The sequence below is a fragment of the Lissotriton vulgaris genome, chromosome 4_1 (assembly GCF_964263255.1).
Source record: "Lissotriton vulgaris chromosome 4_1, aLisVul1.2, whole genome shotgun sequence".
In the NCBI taxonomy this organism is placed as follows: domain Eukaryota; kingdom Metazoa; phylum Chordata; class Amphibia; order Caudata; family Salamandridae; genus Lissotriton; species Lissotriton vulgaris.
The window spans coordinates 843,698,837-843,713,238 of NC_141691.1; the positions used below are offsets into that span (position 1 = coordinate 843,698,837).

General features: G+C 45.3%; 1 protein-coding gene across 1 annotated transcript in view; it reads left to right on the forward strand.

The window, feature by feature from the left end:
• Positions 1 to 13,199, forward strand: part of LOC147722661 (uncharacterized) — a 164,423-nt gene extending 151,224 nt beyond the window's left edge. The window contains exon 6 of the mRNA XM_086965164.1: positions 12,443 to 13,199. Coding sequence (XP_086821290.1) covers positions 12,443 to 12,793 — 351 coding nt within the window. The 3' untranslated portion in view covers positions 12,794 to 13,199. The remainder of the gene's footprint in view (positions 1 to 12,442) is intronic.
• Positions 13,200 to 14,402: the final 1,203 nt, after the last annotated feature.

Below are 14,402 nucleotides of genomic sequence, written 5' to 3' on the forward strand. Positions count from 1 at the left end.
TAATGTTAGAGCAAGGATGAAGAAGTCGGAGGTTACATAGATACTGTCCTCAATAGGTATGTACTGTGCTTTCAATTTGCTACTTGTACTGTGACAACTTTCTGCTCAATCATTTTGTGTTAATCTTAAGGAGCATTGGTTACAGACTATGTCTTTATTTCTTCATGTAGTTGCTCCTTCCAAATCCAAGACACCATCAAGGAGGAAGGAGCTGGCTCGAATGGCCCGGCAACGGAGGCTGGATGCCACTGTCGCTGAATATCGGCGGCTGGTGGCCCTGGAGGAGGAGGAGACGCAGTCTGGTACAACAACAACGTCCACGGGGACAGCTGCATCCTCCTCCGTGCGGGCTGCCAGCCAGCGCAGTGCTCCAGCGGTACGGAGCCGGGCTACCAAAGCCCAACGCCAACGCCGAGCAGCAAAGACAGCAGCTGCCCCCCACAGGATTTGCAAGGCACACCGGCGCCGCTTATCCCTCAGACTGTCCTACCTGGAGCAGGAGGTCCTGAACTATAAGAACTTGGTGGAGGGCCTCCGCTTCGAGCATGATGCCCTGGCTGCTAAAGGCAATAGCACCCTGCCATAGTGTCCCTTGCCCCTTTTTTAGAGACTTTTGGGGGGTGGGAATTGGGAGTTGGGTTTTTTGGGGACTTTTGAAGGACAATCGTTGGGGTTAGGGAGGGTCTTGCGGGAGATTATTTTGTTAGGGCTATAAAAATATAATTTTTGAAACTTTATCTGACCATACCTGTTTTTTACAGCTTTTGAGTCTGGTGGGTGGGGGTTTAAAAGTAAGTTTGTTTTCCTGAATAGTCCTGTGACTTTAGTAGTACTACCGTCAATCTCTCGTCTCTCCTAATACTCCATTATACTACCTCCAACCAAACGCCTATCTTACCTGTAATTTCTGTTTGCAAGTAGGGCTAGGCCCAGGGCTGGCTCCACGGGAAACAGCGAATAAGGTTGGCAATCCTGGGCGGATAAAATTTCCTCATAGCGGTGGTACTAGTGGTGTGACACAGTGGCAGTTGCATGCCTATGAAAAAAAAGAAAATGAAATCTTGTTTGTCCTCCTGAGCAATACAACGGTACAATAGAGAATATAGCAGGTGACAGTACACTAGAACAGTGCCACATTGTAGCCTAACAAATGGTAAAGTATAACTACTAATTCGGTTGAAGTTCTTTGACATTAGCCATGGGTCTTTGTCAAGCAGAGTAAGAATATATCCTCGGATTTCTTCACCAGCCTGTTGGTATCACCTTATCCTCCCCAGCAAGTGTGTGGATTTATTGCTGTAATTTAGTCACACATCAATCAAAACCACACAGCCCGGGGGAAGAGGGTTAGGGTTTGAAAAATGGATGGGTTCGGGGGTTTTTGGGAAAGGTTTTGTGAGACAAGAAAAAAAAAGCACAGCATGGACAAACAATTGTGAACATAAACAAATCTTTGGGTACAAACCTATCCATCAATCTTTGAAAGTGCATGCACTACTGCATGCGTGTCAGTGAAAAGTCAGTAGTACTTTTGACAACTGTGGGAGAAAGAATGCTACAGTACAGGGCGTGTGTGGAAATATTGATAACTATATTCAAGATAAGGTCTCTGTTGCCAGATACCTGAGAGCCTTGCTGGTCACTATAAATCCATTCACAACACTCAATGGGGTTGGTCTGGAAGGTATAGTAGATAGAAAAGGAGAAATTGCTCTTTTTCTAGGTGTCCCCTCACTCACCAGGGTTGCCCCTTGGTGACATGCTTCATCATTGGGGCCATCCCAGTCCTCTACGGGCTGGGGCGTGCTGCGACTTGCGAATTACGTAGGACCACTTACAAATGACTATGTGTGGTGCAGATGTGATAGTGGAGTGGACTATTTGATGTGTTAAAGGATCAATTTAGAAGCAGAGAGAGATCCAAGAAAGGCAGTCACAGTCCTAGAAAAACACAATGGATACTGTATCTGTATGTTGTTGTAGTTGTCCTGTTGAATTTGGTAAGCAAGTTGCATGCAGAAAAAAAATCCTCTTATTAGCGGCACTCCTCCATTGCAGCTGACGCTTCATCCATCAATGTTGGTCACCACCAGAAGACACCCTGTAAAAAAAGCACAGCATGGACAAACAATTGAACATAAACAAATCTTTGGGTACAAACCTATCCATCAATCTTTGAAAGTGCATGCACTACTGCATGCATGTCAGTGAAAAGTCAGTAGTACTTTCGACAACTGTGGAAGAAAGAATGCGACAGTACAGGGCGTGTGTGGAATTATTGATAACTATATTCAACATAAGGTCTCTGTTGCCAGATACCTGAGAGCCTTGCTGGTCACTATAAATCCATTCACAACACTCAATGGGGTTGGTCTGGAAGGTGTAGTCGATGAAAAAGGAGAAATTGCTCTTTTTCTAGGTGTCCCCTCACTCACCAGGGTTGCCCCTTGGTGACATGCTTCATCATTGGGGCCATCGTAGTCCTCTACGGGCTGGGGCGTGCTGCGACTTTCGAATTACGTAGAAGCACTTACAAATGACTATGTGTGGTGCAGATGTGATAGTGGAGTGAACTAATTGATGTGTTAAGGGATCAATTTAGAAGCAGAGAGAGATCCAAGAAATGCAGTCACAGTCCTAGAAAAACACAATGGATACTGTATCTGTATGTTGTTGTAGTTGTCCTGTTGAATTTGGTAAGTAAGTTGCATGCAGAAAATAAAATCCTCTTATTAGCCGCACTCCTCCATTCCATCTGACGCTTCGTCCATAAATGTTGGTGACCAGAAGACACCCTGTCCACTGCCTGCCTGGCGGATGCTGAATTGCGGCTCGCTAATGTAACGCCTGACTCCATCCTGTTTTCCCCATTGCACAGACTGAAACCCGGCCTGTAATTATTCAACGAAAAACAGGAAGGGATATAATATTACAACACCACTGATAAATAAATATAAGGTATGTAGGCTATGGAGTGCAAAAAGTCACACTTTGATTTTCCTAGTAGACAGTACAATATTTTTGACAGTGCGTACTCTGTCTGAGTCACCTTTTGAAGAATAAATAAGTATGGGCAAATTAATGTAGCGGATCTTTCCGCTCAAGCTAGGTGTACTGTAAACTGTGTTTTAGAACAAAATTAGATCTTCCCAGCAGTGCTCCCACCCAGACCCTTACTAAAGCCAGGCGCAAAAATGTAGAAGACCCCCAATCAAATCGCAAAAAACGAGGCCTAGCAGAAACTGGTGACAAAACGTACTTTGAAAGTAAAAGTAGGCACAAATACCCCCTTACCCACCGTGGAATGCATTCAAACCACATGCAAGCAACCAAGCAAAAGTATCCATAGCCAGCATTGCTCCAAGACTGGAAAACCCCCCCACCCAAACACATGCAATCGAAATACTGCTAACCCTAACGAACCCTAAGTTAAGAATAGTGGCAAAGGCTTTCTTTAACTATGCCAAATCCCCCCTTTCCCACCATGGATTTTCTTCAAATGACTTGCAACCAAAATTACACATTCTCACGAGTGCTCTAAGACCCCAGAACTCAGTTGCAAAAATGTAGAACACCCCGAAACACATGCAATCCTGCTGCTAGGGCTAACGAACCCTAAGTTACAAAAAGTGCCAAAAGGCTTTTCGGCGTGGATTTTGTCCCAACCACTTCCACCCGGTATTAGACCTTCCCAGGAATGGCCCAAGACCCGCCAACCCACCCGCCAAAAAGCATAACACCCCCAAACAAGCCAAAAGCAACATCTCCTACCTACAATATTTCTCGGCCTTCGGTCCAAACGCCCTGCGTAGCTAGGCCATAAGTCCGGTTTGCCACCACGGATTTCCTGAAAAGCAAATGCAATCAAGATTAGAGTGTCCCAGCAGTGCTGACAGACCCCGTAACTCGCCCACAAACAGACGGAACCCCCCCTAAGAGCACCTCAAAGGCAAGCAAGTCAGCAAAAACACAAAAAAATTTGCGCCTCGGATTTGGTCCAAACCACTTTTATCCGGTATTAGAGCTTCCCAACAATGGCCCCAGAGCCGTCAACCCAAGAGAAAACGAGTAGAAGACCCCCAAACAGCCAAAGAGTAAAAGTACAAAAATGGGGACTTAGTCATTTTTTCCCAAATTTCCCAAATCACTCCGCGCGCACTCTGCAGCTAGGCCCTAACTCCCCTCTGCCACCATGGATTTGCTTCAAACCTTTAGCAAAGTAAAGTATCCATAGCCAGCAGTGCTCCCAGACCCCGAAACCCACCCACAAACACCAGGAAGCCCCCCAAACCGGCCCCCGAAAACGCTACATTGAGCAAAATGTCAGAAATAGCAAAAAAATATCGGCCTGGATTTTGTCCCAACCACTTCCACCCGGTATTAGACCTTCCCAGGAATAGCCCAAGACCCGCCAACCCACCCGTCAAAAAGCATACCACCCCCAAACAGGCCAAAAGCAACATCTCCTACTTAAGATATTTCTCGGCCTTCGGTCCAAACGCGCTGCGTAGCTAGGCCATAAGTCCGGTTTGCCACCACGGAATTCCTGAAAAGCAAATGCAATCAAGATTAGAGTGTCCCAGCAGTGCTGACAGACCCCGAAACTCACCCACAAACAGACGGAACCCCCCCTAAGAGCACCTCAAAGGCAAGCAAGTCAGCAAAAACACAAAAAAATTTGCGCCTCGGATTTGGTCCAAACCACTTTTAGAGCTTCCCAGCAATGGCCCCAGAGCTGTCAACTCACTTGCAAAGAGGTAGAACAACACCCCCACAAGTGCTGAGTCTTTCTTCATTGGGCGTAAACCAGTCCTCTGCTTTGATGGAAATAGGAGTCTGGAGGAGGAGGATAGAGGAGCATGTACTTATGAACTTGTAAACCTGAGGAATGCAGACTGCGGCACCTTCAAATCAATTAGCAAACAAGTGAAGACAGTTCTGCTGATGGGCTTGTTTTTGTGATTATCTGATTAAAGTTTGAATTATATTAACTGTGCACAATAAAGAAAGACAGACACACAGGAATAAAAGTGAATAAGGACGAAAAAGAAAGTTATTGATTTGTTGTCTCATTTTCAGGGCTCGGTATCATGGTCCAGGAATGAGAATAAGGCTTCGTCATCATACTCTGCGAATTCAGGCAGGGTGAGCTCAGTGTCACCTGACAGAGAAGAAATTCCCTCATCTATGTTGCTGGCCACCTCGTCTTCATCCGGCGCGCTTTCTCGTACTCTGAAATCTGGTGGTATGAGGTGCTGATTCATCTTGATCATTGTTAACCTCTCCACATTTTTGGGCGAGAGGCGGCTCCGTTTGGAAGTTACAATGCCTCCAGCAGCACTGAAAACACGTTCAGAAGACATGCTTGCGAGTGGGCAAGACAAGTAGTTTAAAGCCAGGTTGGTGAGCTGTGGCCACAATTCTTTTTTCCCATGCCAATACGCCAATGGGTCAGCATTAACATAGACCTCTGTTGAGTCATTCAGATAGTCCTTCACCATCGACTCAAGGTTCTCCTCCAAGGTTCCTCCACTTTGCTTAGCTGTTGCTGTGACCTTTTGAGAACCAAACCCAAGCCGAGCTAGCCAATCCTCTTCAGCCTCCAATGTTACTGTTGTGTCTGGTGGTGCAGATGATCCGGTTGCCGGTCTCTTTAACGGCTGAGAGGTCACTTGTGCCGCAGCCACAGGTGCAGAAGTGGATTGTTGTGACTGTGGATGGCCTGCTGATGCTGATGTACTGCCTTTTCCTTCAATTTGCTGCCGTTCTCTTTCAAACCTCTTGGCTGAGGAGACTATCCACTGTTTGTACTTTGTAACATCTTCATCAGCAAAAGGAAAGAATACTTGGCCTGCCAGCGCCTTTTTGTAGCGTGGATCCAGAATAGTAGCACAAATGTAATGCTGGTTTGAGTGGATCATTTTAAGACGTTCATCACCTTGTAGGTGCTCTAATAATTTCTCAGCCAGAACAAAAGGGTCTTGGTTTTCTTCATCTTTTTCAAACACAGAACACACCTCCTTCAGTTGGTGCTCCAGCATGTACAACAATGGGATAGCTTTTCCCAAATTACAGTCCTCCTTGCTGACTGCACGCGTGAAGAACTCAAAAGGACGAAGCATGCGTGTCAGGCTTTTAACTATGTTCCATTGCGCCGCACCCATCCTCAGGTCCTCCTTCTGAGCTGTACCCTGTGTTAAGAAATAGTAATCGAGTACCGTATACTGCTCATACAGACGCTCAAGCATGTAGAAGGTTGAGTTCCAACGTGTTACCACCTCCTGGATGAGTGCTTTCACTGGCATTTGACGTTCATATAGCAGGCTCCTCAGCTGCTTCCGGGCCTTAAAAGAATGGCTGAAATGGTTGCACATTTTTCGGCAGGTGTCCACTACTCTGTACGCTGCACTGTCTTTATTACCCAAGAATTTTTGGACAACCAGGTTTATACAGTGCGCCAAACACGGCACTCTGAAATAGTTACCCAGCTTCATGGCCTTAACTATATTGGCGCCATTGTCCGTGGAAACATAACCAACCTGGCGTTTTTTTGGGGACAGCCAGTTAAGGACCTTTGTGTTAAAGACATCCAAAATGTTTTGTGCTGTGTGACGTTTCTCCAAACCAAACATGGCTAGTGTTGCATGTTTCCGAGCAGCTTTACAAACAATGTCTGGGTCAACACCTGTGTTTAGCTTTGCTTTAGCCCCTGAAAAAGAGACCCAGTGTTAAGTGATGCACATGTAATCAGCGCCTGCGCCACTGGTCCACATGTCTGTTGTCAGATGTATAGTGTGAACAGCACTCTTCTGCAAAGCTGCCCCAATCACCTCCAGAACATCTTCATGTAGTGCTGGAACCGCAACTCGGGCAAAATAGAACCGGCTAGGAACCTTCCATTTAGGGCAGAGCGCTGCCACTAATTCTAGAAAACCAACCCCTTCTACAAAAGAAAAATGGAGAAGGTCCAGAGCTAGCATTTTAGCCAGCTTAGTGTTATACAGACGCGTCAGTGGGTGGTTGCGTTCATATTGCGCTTCTGTAAACAACATATTTTTAATGTTGCCCTGGACCAAGGATTTACGGGATGATGATGATATCTTCGACCCAGTTACGCTCACTGATGAACTTTTTCGCATTGATGTCTCACTCTCTCCCACACTCTTAGTGTGGCTCACATGGGGTGTGCTGCTGACAGGGGTACTGGGTGTAAGTGAAGTGTTTGAATCATCTTCTTCCTCCTCGTCATCATCAGATGAAAAATCAACGTTTTCATTACGTGCAATTCGGGCTTCCTTGACCGCCTCTAGGTGCGCAAACCATTGGACAGGGTGCGCTCTCCTAAGATGACCTCTCTGGCCTCCGGTACCATAGTTGGTACCAAACTTGCCACGACTAACTCGAAGCTTACAAATGCTACAAATGGCTATGTTTTCCTTTTTTGGGCAAACACTAAAGAAGTCCCAAACTGGAGACTTGAAATGTCTTTGGGGGCCGGAGGAGGCGGCGATACTGGTGGTGGTGGTCCTGCTGCTAATGCCAGATGAAGTGGAGGATCTGGATTGCCGAACTTCAGTATGTTTTGCACTTTCACCACCACGAATTGAGGTCGAGGTGGATGGAGGTCCCTTCTTGCGAGAAAGAAATATGGAAGCGGTAGGTGTTGGTGTACTAGTTAACTCCAAATCTAATGATTGTTGTGTTTCCATTTCCATTGCCTCCTCGTCGACATCATCATCACGCTCAGCAGCTTCTCGGGATAGGGTCAAAATGTCTCTTTGCTGCATGCCCACTGGGGCTGCAGTGACCTTTATGATGACTGGCTCGTCGTCATCGTGAGAGGCTTTACCAGCAGCAGTATCCGTCACTTCTTGTTGAGCCTCATCACACTCCATAGCTATGAGTTTTTCGACGACCTTCCTTTTACGCTTAGGTACCTTTGTCAGATCATGGTGTGCCTCACTCTCAGAGTGCCGTGATGATGGGTCCCAATCTTCATCCAGAATGGGATCATCAGAAGGAGGTGGGCTTGAAGAAGATGTAGACACCAACCTTGATCTTTTCCTTGCTAGGGATGTGGAAGACAATGAATGATCATCAGGAGGAGTGGCTTCCAATGATACCTCGGCTTGATTGTCGATTTCCTGATGTGCCCCTACTTTGGGAGGAACAACTATTGTGGGCACTTGTGACCCTCCATGCACCTCTGCTTGCGCATCTCCTTGCGCTGCCTCTCCTTCCACATGTGCTTGGGCTTGTACTTGCACATGGTGTTGTTGTTGCGGCTGTGGTTGTTCAACACTTGTCAGATGACTTACAACAACCTGTGTTGATTCAGGGACATTGCTGTTACTTTCTTGCGATGAGCCAACATCACTGGTCGATGGTGATTGGAGAAGTACACTGACTGCCTCTGAAGCACTCAAGGGCTTTGACTTAAGATGGCGTGGTGGTGGAGGCACTGAACCCAATGGAGCGGGGGTGCTGCTCCCAGCTTGGTCCCCAGCAGATCCTGCTGCTGCTGCAGGCGTACTTTTTGTTTTGCTCCCAAAAAACGCGGCGGCCGGCACACCAGCCTCCTTGGTAACTTGCTTCTTCTGCTCCTTACTAGCAACTTTCTTGCTAGAGGAGCTACGGAGACCTTTTTTTGGGGCCATCTTCTTCAGAGCAGGTCAGACAGCAGGCCGCAGTTGCACGAATTGTAGAGTTGTCTGAGGCCAGACGTGATGTCGCGTGACGTTATGCTGCACCCACACACCGCTGCAGGACTTCTTCCTGGCACTGGTGGTTCTCTTGAGTCTTGTGCACCTAAAAGCAATGGAAGACAGAGGAACATCAGTTCAGTTATACACCCCAAAAAAATCGGAAAAAAACAGAAAAATCAGCACAATCCCATTCCATCCATGCCCTCCATGATGTTTAAGTTCAAGACACCCCACATAAAGACTAGGCCCATGCAAGACTCACTACCCCTGGGTATAAAGGTTGAAAAGTAGGCAAAATGGTTGCAGGCCTAACAACAATGCCTGCATTCAAAATGGCCACTTGCCTCCCAGCACATGGCCAGGGCCTGTAGCAGCACTCAAAATGGCCCCCAGCCACATGGCCTGTCCCTCCCCATGAACACCCCCAAAAATCGAAAAACACTGAAAAATCAGCACAATCCCATTCCATCCATGCCCTCCATGATGTTTAAGTTCAAGACACCCCACAGAAAGACTAGGCCCATGAAAGACTCAATACCCCTGGTGAAAAGGCCACAAGTACAGCCCCCAAAAACGAAAATCACTGAAAAATCAGCACAATCCCATTCCATCCATGCCCTCCATGATGTTTAAGTTCGAGACACCCCACAGAAAGACTAGGCCCATGCAAGACTCAATACCCCTGGTGAAAAGGCCACAAGTACAGCCCCAAAAAACGAAAATCACTGAAAAATCAGCACAATCCCATTCCATCCATGCCCTCCATGATGTTTAAATTCAAGACACCCCACAGAAAGACTAGGCCCATGCAAGACTCACTACCCCTGGGCATAAAGGTTGAAACGTAGGCAAAATGGTTGCAGGCCTAACAACAATGCCTGCATTCAAAATGGCCACTTGCCTCCCAGCACATGACCAGGGCCTGTAGCAGCACTCAAAATGGCCCCCAGCCACATGGCCTGTCCCTCCCCATGAACACCCCCAAAAAACGAAAATCACTGAAAAATCAGCACAATCCCATTCCATCCATGCCCTCCATGATGTTTAAATTCAAGACACCCCACAGAAAGACTAGGCCCATGCTAGACTCAATACCCCTGGTGAAAAGGCCACAAGTACAGCCCCAAAAAACGAAAATCACTGAAAAATCAGCACAATCCCATTCCATCCATGCCCTCCATGATGTTTAAGTTCAAGACACCCCACAGAAAGACTAGGCCCATGCAAGACTCACTACCCCTGGGCATAAAGGTTGAAAAGTAGGCAAAATGGTTGCAGGCCTAACAACAATGCCTGCATTCAAAATGGCCACTTGCCTCCCAGCACATGGCCAGGGCCTGTAGCAGCATTCAAAATGGCCCCCAGCCACATGGCCTGTCCCTCCCCATGAACACCCCCAAAAATCGAAAAACACTGAAAAATCAGCCCAATCCCATTCCATCCATGCCCTCCATGATGTTTAAGTTCAAGACACCCCACAGAAAGACTAGGCCCATGCAAGACTCAATACCCCTGGTGAAAAGGCCACAAGTACAGCCCCAAAAAACGAAAATCACTGAAAAATGAGCACAATCCCATTCCATCCATGCCCTCCATGATGTTTAACTTCAAGACACCCCACAGAAAGACTAGGCCCATGCTAGACTCAATACCCCTGGTGAAAAGGCCACAAGTACAGCCCCAAAAAACGAAAATCACTGAAAAATCAGCACAATCCCATTCCATCCATGCCCTCCATGATGTTTAAGTTCAAGACACCCCACAGAAAGACTCAGCCCACCCACCACTGAGTACCCCTGGGCAAAAGGCCCCAAAACAGCCCAAAAATCGAAAATTCCAAAATTGTAGTTGCAGCAACTGTAATGCCCCAAACAAACTTACTTGTGAAATTTCTAATCCAAAAGTGATCCAAAGAAAGTCAAAAAGGCCTCAAATCCAAATATCCAGCAGCATCCACAAAAGGTAATCCTTCCAGCTCCAGATCCAAATGAAAAGTGACCAGGAGATGGACAAAGCACTGGGTGGAGCCTGCTGGACAGGAACAGGAAGTTGAAGACTGTGGGGCACTTCCTCCCTCCCACCCCCCCTCCCCAAAATGGACTCCTCGCAAAAAAAGTGCAGGCAAATGTCAACCTAAGGAGTTATTCAGATAAAAATCCTCATTTCAAGAAGGTTTATGCTGCTTGCTGGTGGATTTCTTGTGCAGAATTGCAAATTTTATATTTTCGCGTGTGCGAGATTGTTGCTGCTCGCCGCATCTGAAAGCTCACAATTGCGAAGTACCGCGATATGTGATCACGGCGTACTCGCGTTGACAAACGCTCGCTGTAAAAGTTGGCAAGCCGCGATTACGTAATCGCGCTTGCCAAATTCCCACGGGATCCCGCAGCAAGATCCAAAATGGCGCAGCACTCGCAAAATATCTAGAAAAACAACTCGGCAAACGATGATAAACGCCGCGCGCCGCAAAATTGTATCACCAAGAAAAAAAAATCCGCTGCGTGCGAATTTACGGATTTTGCGGGAAATTCGAAAATCTCGCGGATTGCGAATTTACCGAAAATCCGCAAAATCCGCTAGCGTAACTGATTTTCCGCCCATACTTAGTGTTGCTGTGGGCGTTCCAGCAAAACACCCATTTCTTTTGACACTGCTCCATATTTACAAGGAGGTGTAAATCTGAGGCAGCGCCAAAAACGAATGCCATGCAAGAGCAGGTGTTAGAATGCCAAAATGAAGAGAAATACTTTTATTTCTTCTCATTTTTGCTTTTTCTCTGTGTGCTGCTTTCTGCAGCAGACATAGAAAGAGCAAAATGCCATAAATGACTGTTTATGCGCAGGAAGGTGTCCCTTCCTGCACATAAACAATCATTAAATAATAACGATTTGCTACTTCTATGTGTGCTATACAAAGCACACATTGATGTGACAAATTGCTATTAGTGATTGTTTATGTGCAGGAAGGGATACCTTCCTGCACATTAACAATCATTCCCTGTAACGCAGGCACCTGTGCACTTTGGTGCAAGGGTGCCTGTGTTGGCGCTAGGCAGATAAATTTAGCACCTGCGCTAGGAAAAACACAGGGGTGCGCCATATTCTTGTGAATACTTTGCATACCTGCATTTTGAAAATGTCTGAGCGCAGCGCAGAAAAATTTGCTGTGGCTCCGCGCTTCGATATTAACTCATAAATATGCCCCCTGGTGTAAGAAAGCACTTCCAATCTTGGAAGACGTACGTCGATTACTATGGACTACTACTGAGAATTTAAAAAAGCTTGTCACGGACTCAACCTTAAGTCTGGGCATCAATCCCCACACCACACACCCATTTTTCATTGTTATCTATTTATTAATGTCAGTGGATATATGATCAACAGAATTAGCCATTGGCCCAGGTTAACTCAGTATATTCAAGAAAATAATGACAGCATTTGTAATATTTCCTCGTTTCCCAGGGTAACTTGCTGTCACTCTGTGTCATTTGTTAACAAACATATTTCATCACCATCCATCCTCCAAAATTCTTATGTACCTTCATGTTAATTATGTTTATCACCATGAAGTCCTCAAACTCATAAAACAAGGCCGTTGTGAATTTACAAAGTTGCCAGATTTTATGTTATGTCCTGACAAACATACACTAGAGCTGAAAATGTATTAACCATCTGTTGTTAATAGATTACCAACCATACACATTATGACAAATGCTCCATTTGTATTTATGTTTTCAGGAATGGTATGACAAGTGGGTCAACATGGGGACAGAAAAAGCAAACTTTATAAAGAAGATCTATGCTCACAGTCTACAGTACACAAGGACAAGTGAAAAGGAGGAGAAGGTTATTGTTGGTGGGAATGGCTTTGTGTCATGCGATTCATACGCCATGGCAGCCGCCATTGATGCGACCACAGTCACATCCCACATCAAATGTGCTGTAACTGTGGAACTTTCAGGAAAATATACACGTGGGATGATGGTGCTGGATCTGATTGACGACCTCAAGAAGAAGAACAAAGCATTTGTAATGAATGGCTGTGATATTGATAAATTTAAAGCACTTATGGAAACCTCTTTGAAATAACACACTGGGTCGAAAACAAAACATATATGTTTATGCACTTTGTTGAAATATTGGGCATCTTCCTTTATTCCGGTACATCTACAATTAATTATGCATTTTTTATCATTTATCCTTTTGGTAGTACAAATACTTGCAAATCTCCTATTAAATTTGTGTTTAGAAATGTTAAACTAAAACTACTTATTATTTTCTAACAGTAGATTATTGCACACTGTTAATCAATGAGGTTCAAGTATAAAACCAAATGTATTTTTTAAATCAAATGTATCGTATGATAACACCAAGCTTTTGATAAGTTTAAAAACATTTTAGGAATAAAGATAGGTCACCATACATGAGTTTGCAGAGCAAGAAGAATATTGACAGACAATGGAAGGAAAGTAAATAAAGCAGATAGCTAAAAACACGCTACACACATCTTTAAATCCTTGATTACAAAAACTGTTTTTTGTCCACTAGCCAGGCCTCACACCCTGTCTGTTTTGAGTGACCAACTCATGCTTCACTGGGCCTATAGGTATGGGCACAATGTTCGTCCCATGGCTTGATTGTAGAGTAGGCGAACTGCTCAACATGCCATGGGTGGCCAAGCCAGGATGCACACAGCCTTCAGGCAGAGGTTGGGTACAGGACATAACTTCTACGCTCAATCCACAATGGACAGCCACATTCTTCTGCACCTGCTGAAGGCTATGAGTGGCACGGTTTGGCCAAGCACAGGTGTGGTGCACACAATTGTAGAGCGCACACAATTGTTTAACATTTTTATTTTTTCAGGATTTGCAAATTCTGGGACCCCAGGAGAGTTCTATTGACTGATGAGGAATTAAACGATAAGCCCCTATTTGCCACAAACCTAATCTTTCCAGCTCAATCCATTTGATCTTGCCAGCTGAATGCCCTCTTAAAAAAGTGTTTTGTAAAAAATGTTTCCTCCCCATTGGTTTCTGGGCGATAAAGGACACTAGGTTTGTGTGTTATTCAATTATATTGCACACATTTCTTCATTTTGCAGGAGCAAAACGGACCAACATTTTCATGTTAAAATGGTGTTGGGTACTCCCTTTCATAAAAGACCCTTATCAGGAAGTTTATAACTGAGGTCAAGCTGATATTAGAGACACATATGATTCCTGGCCAACTGGAATATAAGTTGAATATCCTGTCAGTGGCCCATTGATGTACATTGTTACATCCATCTAGAGACCTTCTGGTAGGGTGTGACATTGCATGGGTTGAGTGTGCAGTTGTGCTACCTTATCACTTGTGGAACAGGCTATGTAATTTCTATCTCCCAACCAGTACATCCATCTGTGGCCACCAAAAGTCTAACATCAACCGTTGCTTGGTTTTGGTGATCTCCAGATGCCTTCCGGTGCTATGTCAATCAGTTTTTTTCTGAGGGCTTCAGGAGGTATACATTTTGTGCCTCTGAAAAGGCATCCACATGCCTCTAATAATTCTTTTCTGACCTTCCAATATGGCCTCAGCCACTCTTCATTCGTTTCTACACTATCCCACACCAGGATTAACAAATCTTAGACTTTATTGAGAATGGGATGTTTCAATTTTTTTTCCAATTTTCCTCATTAACCACCCCTATGGTGAT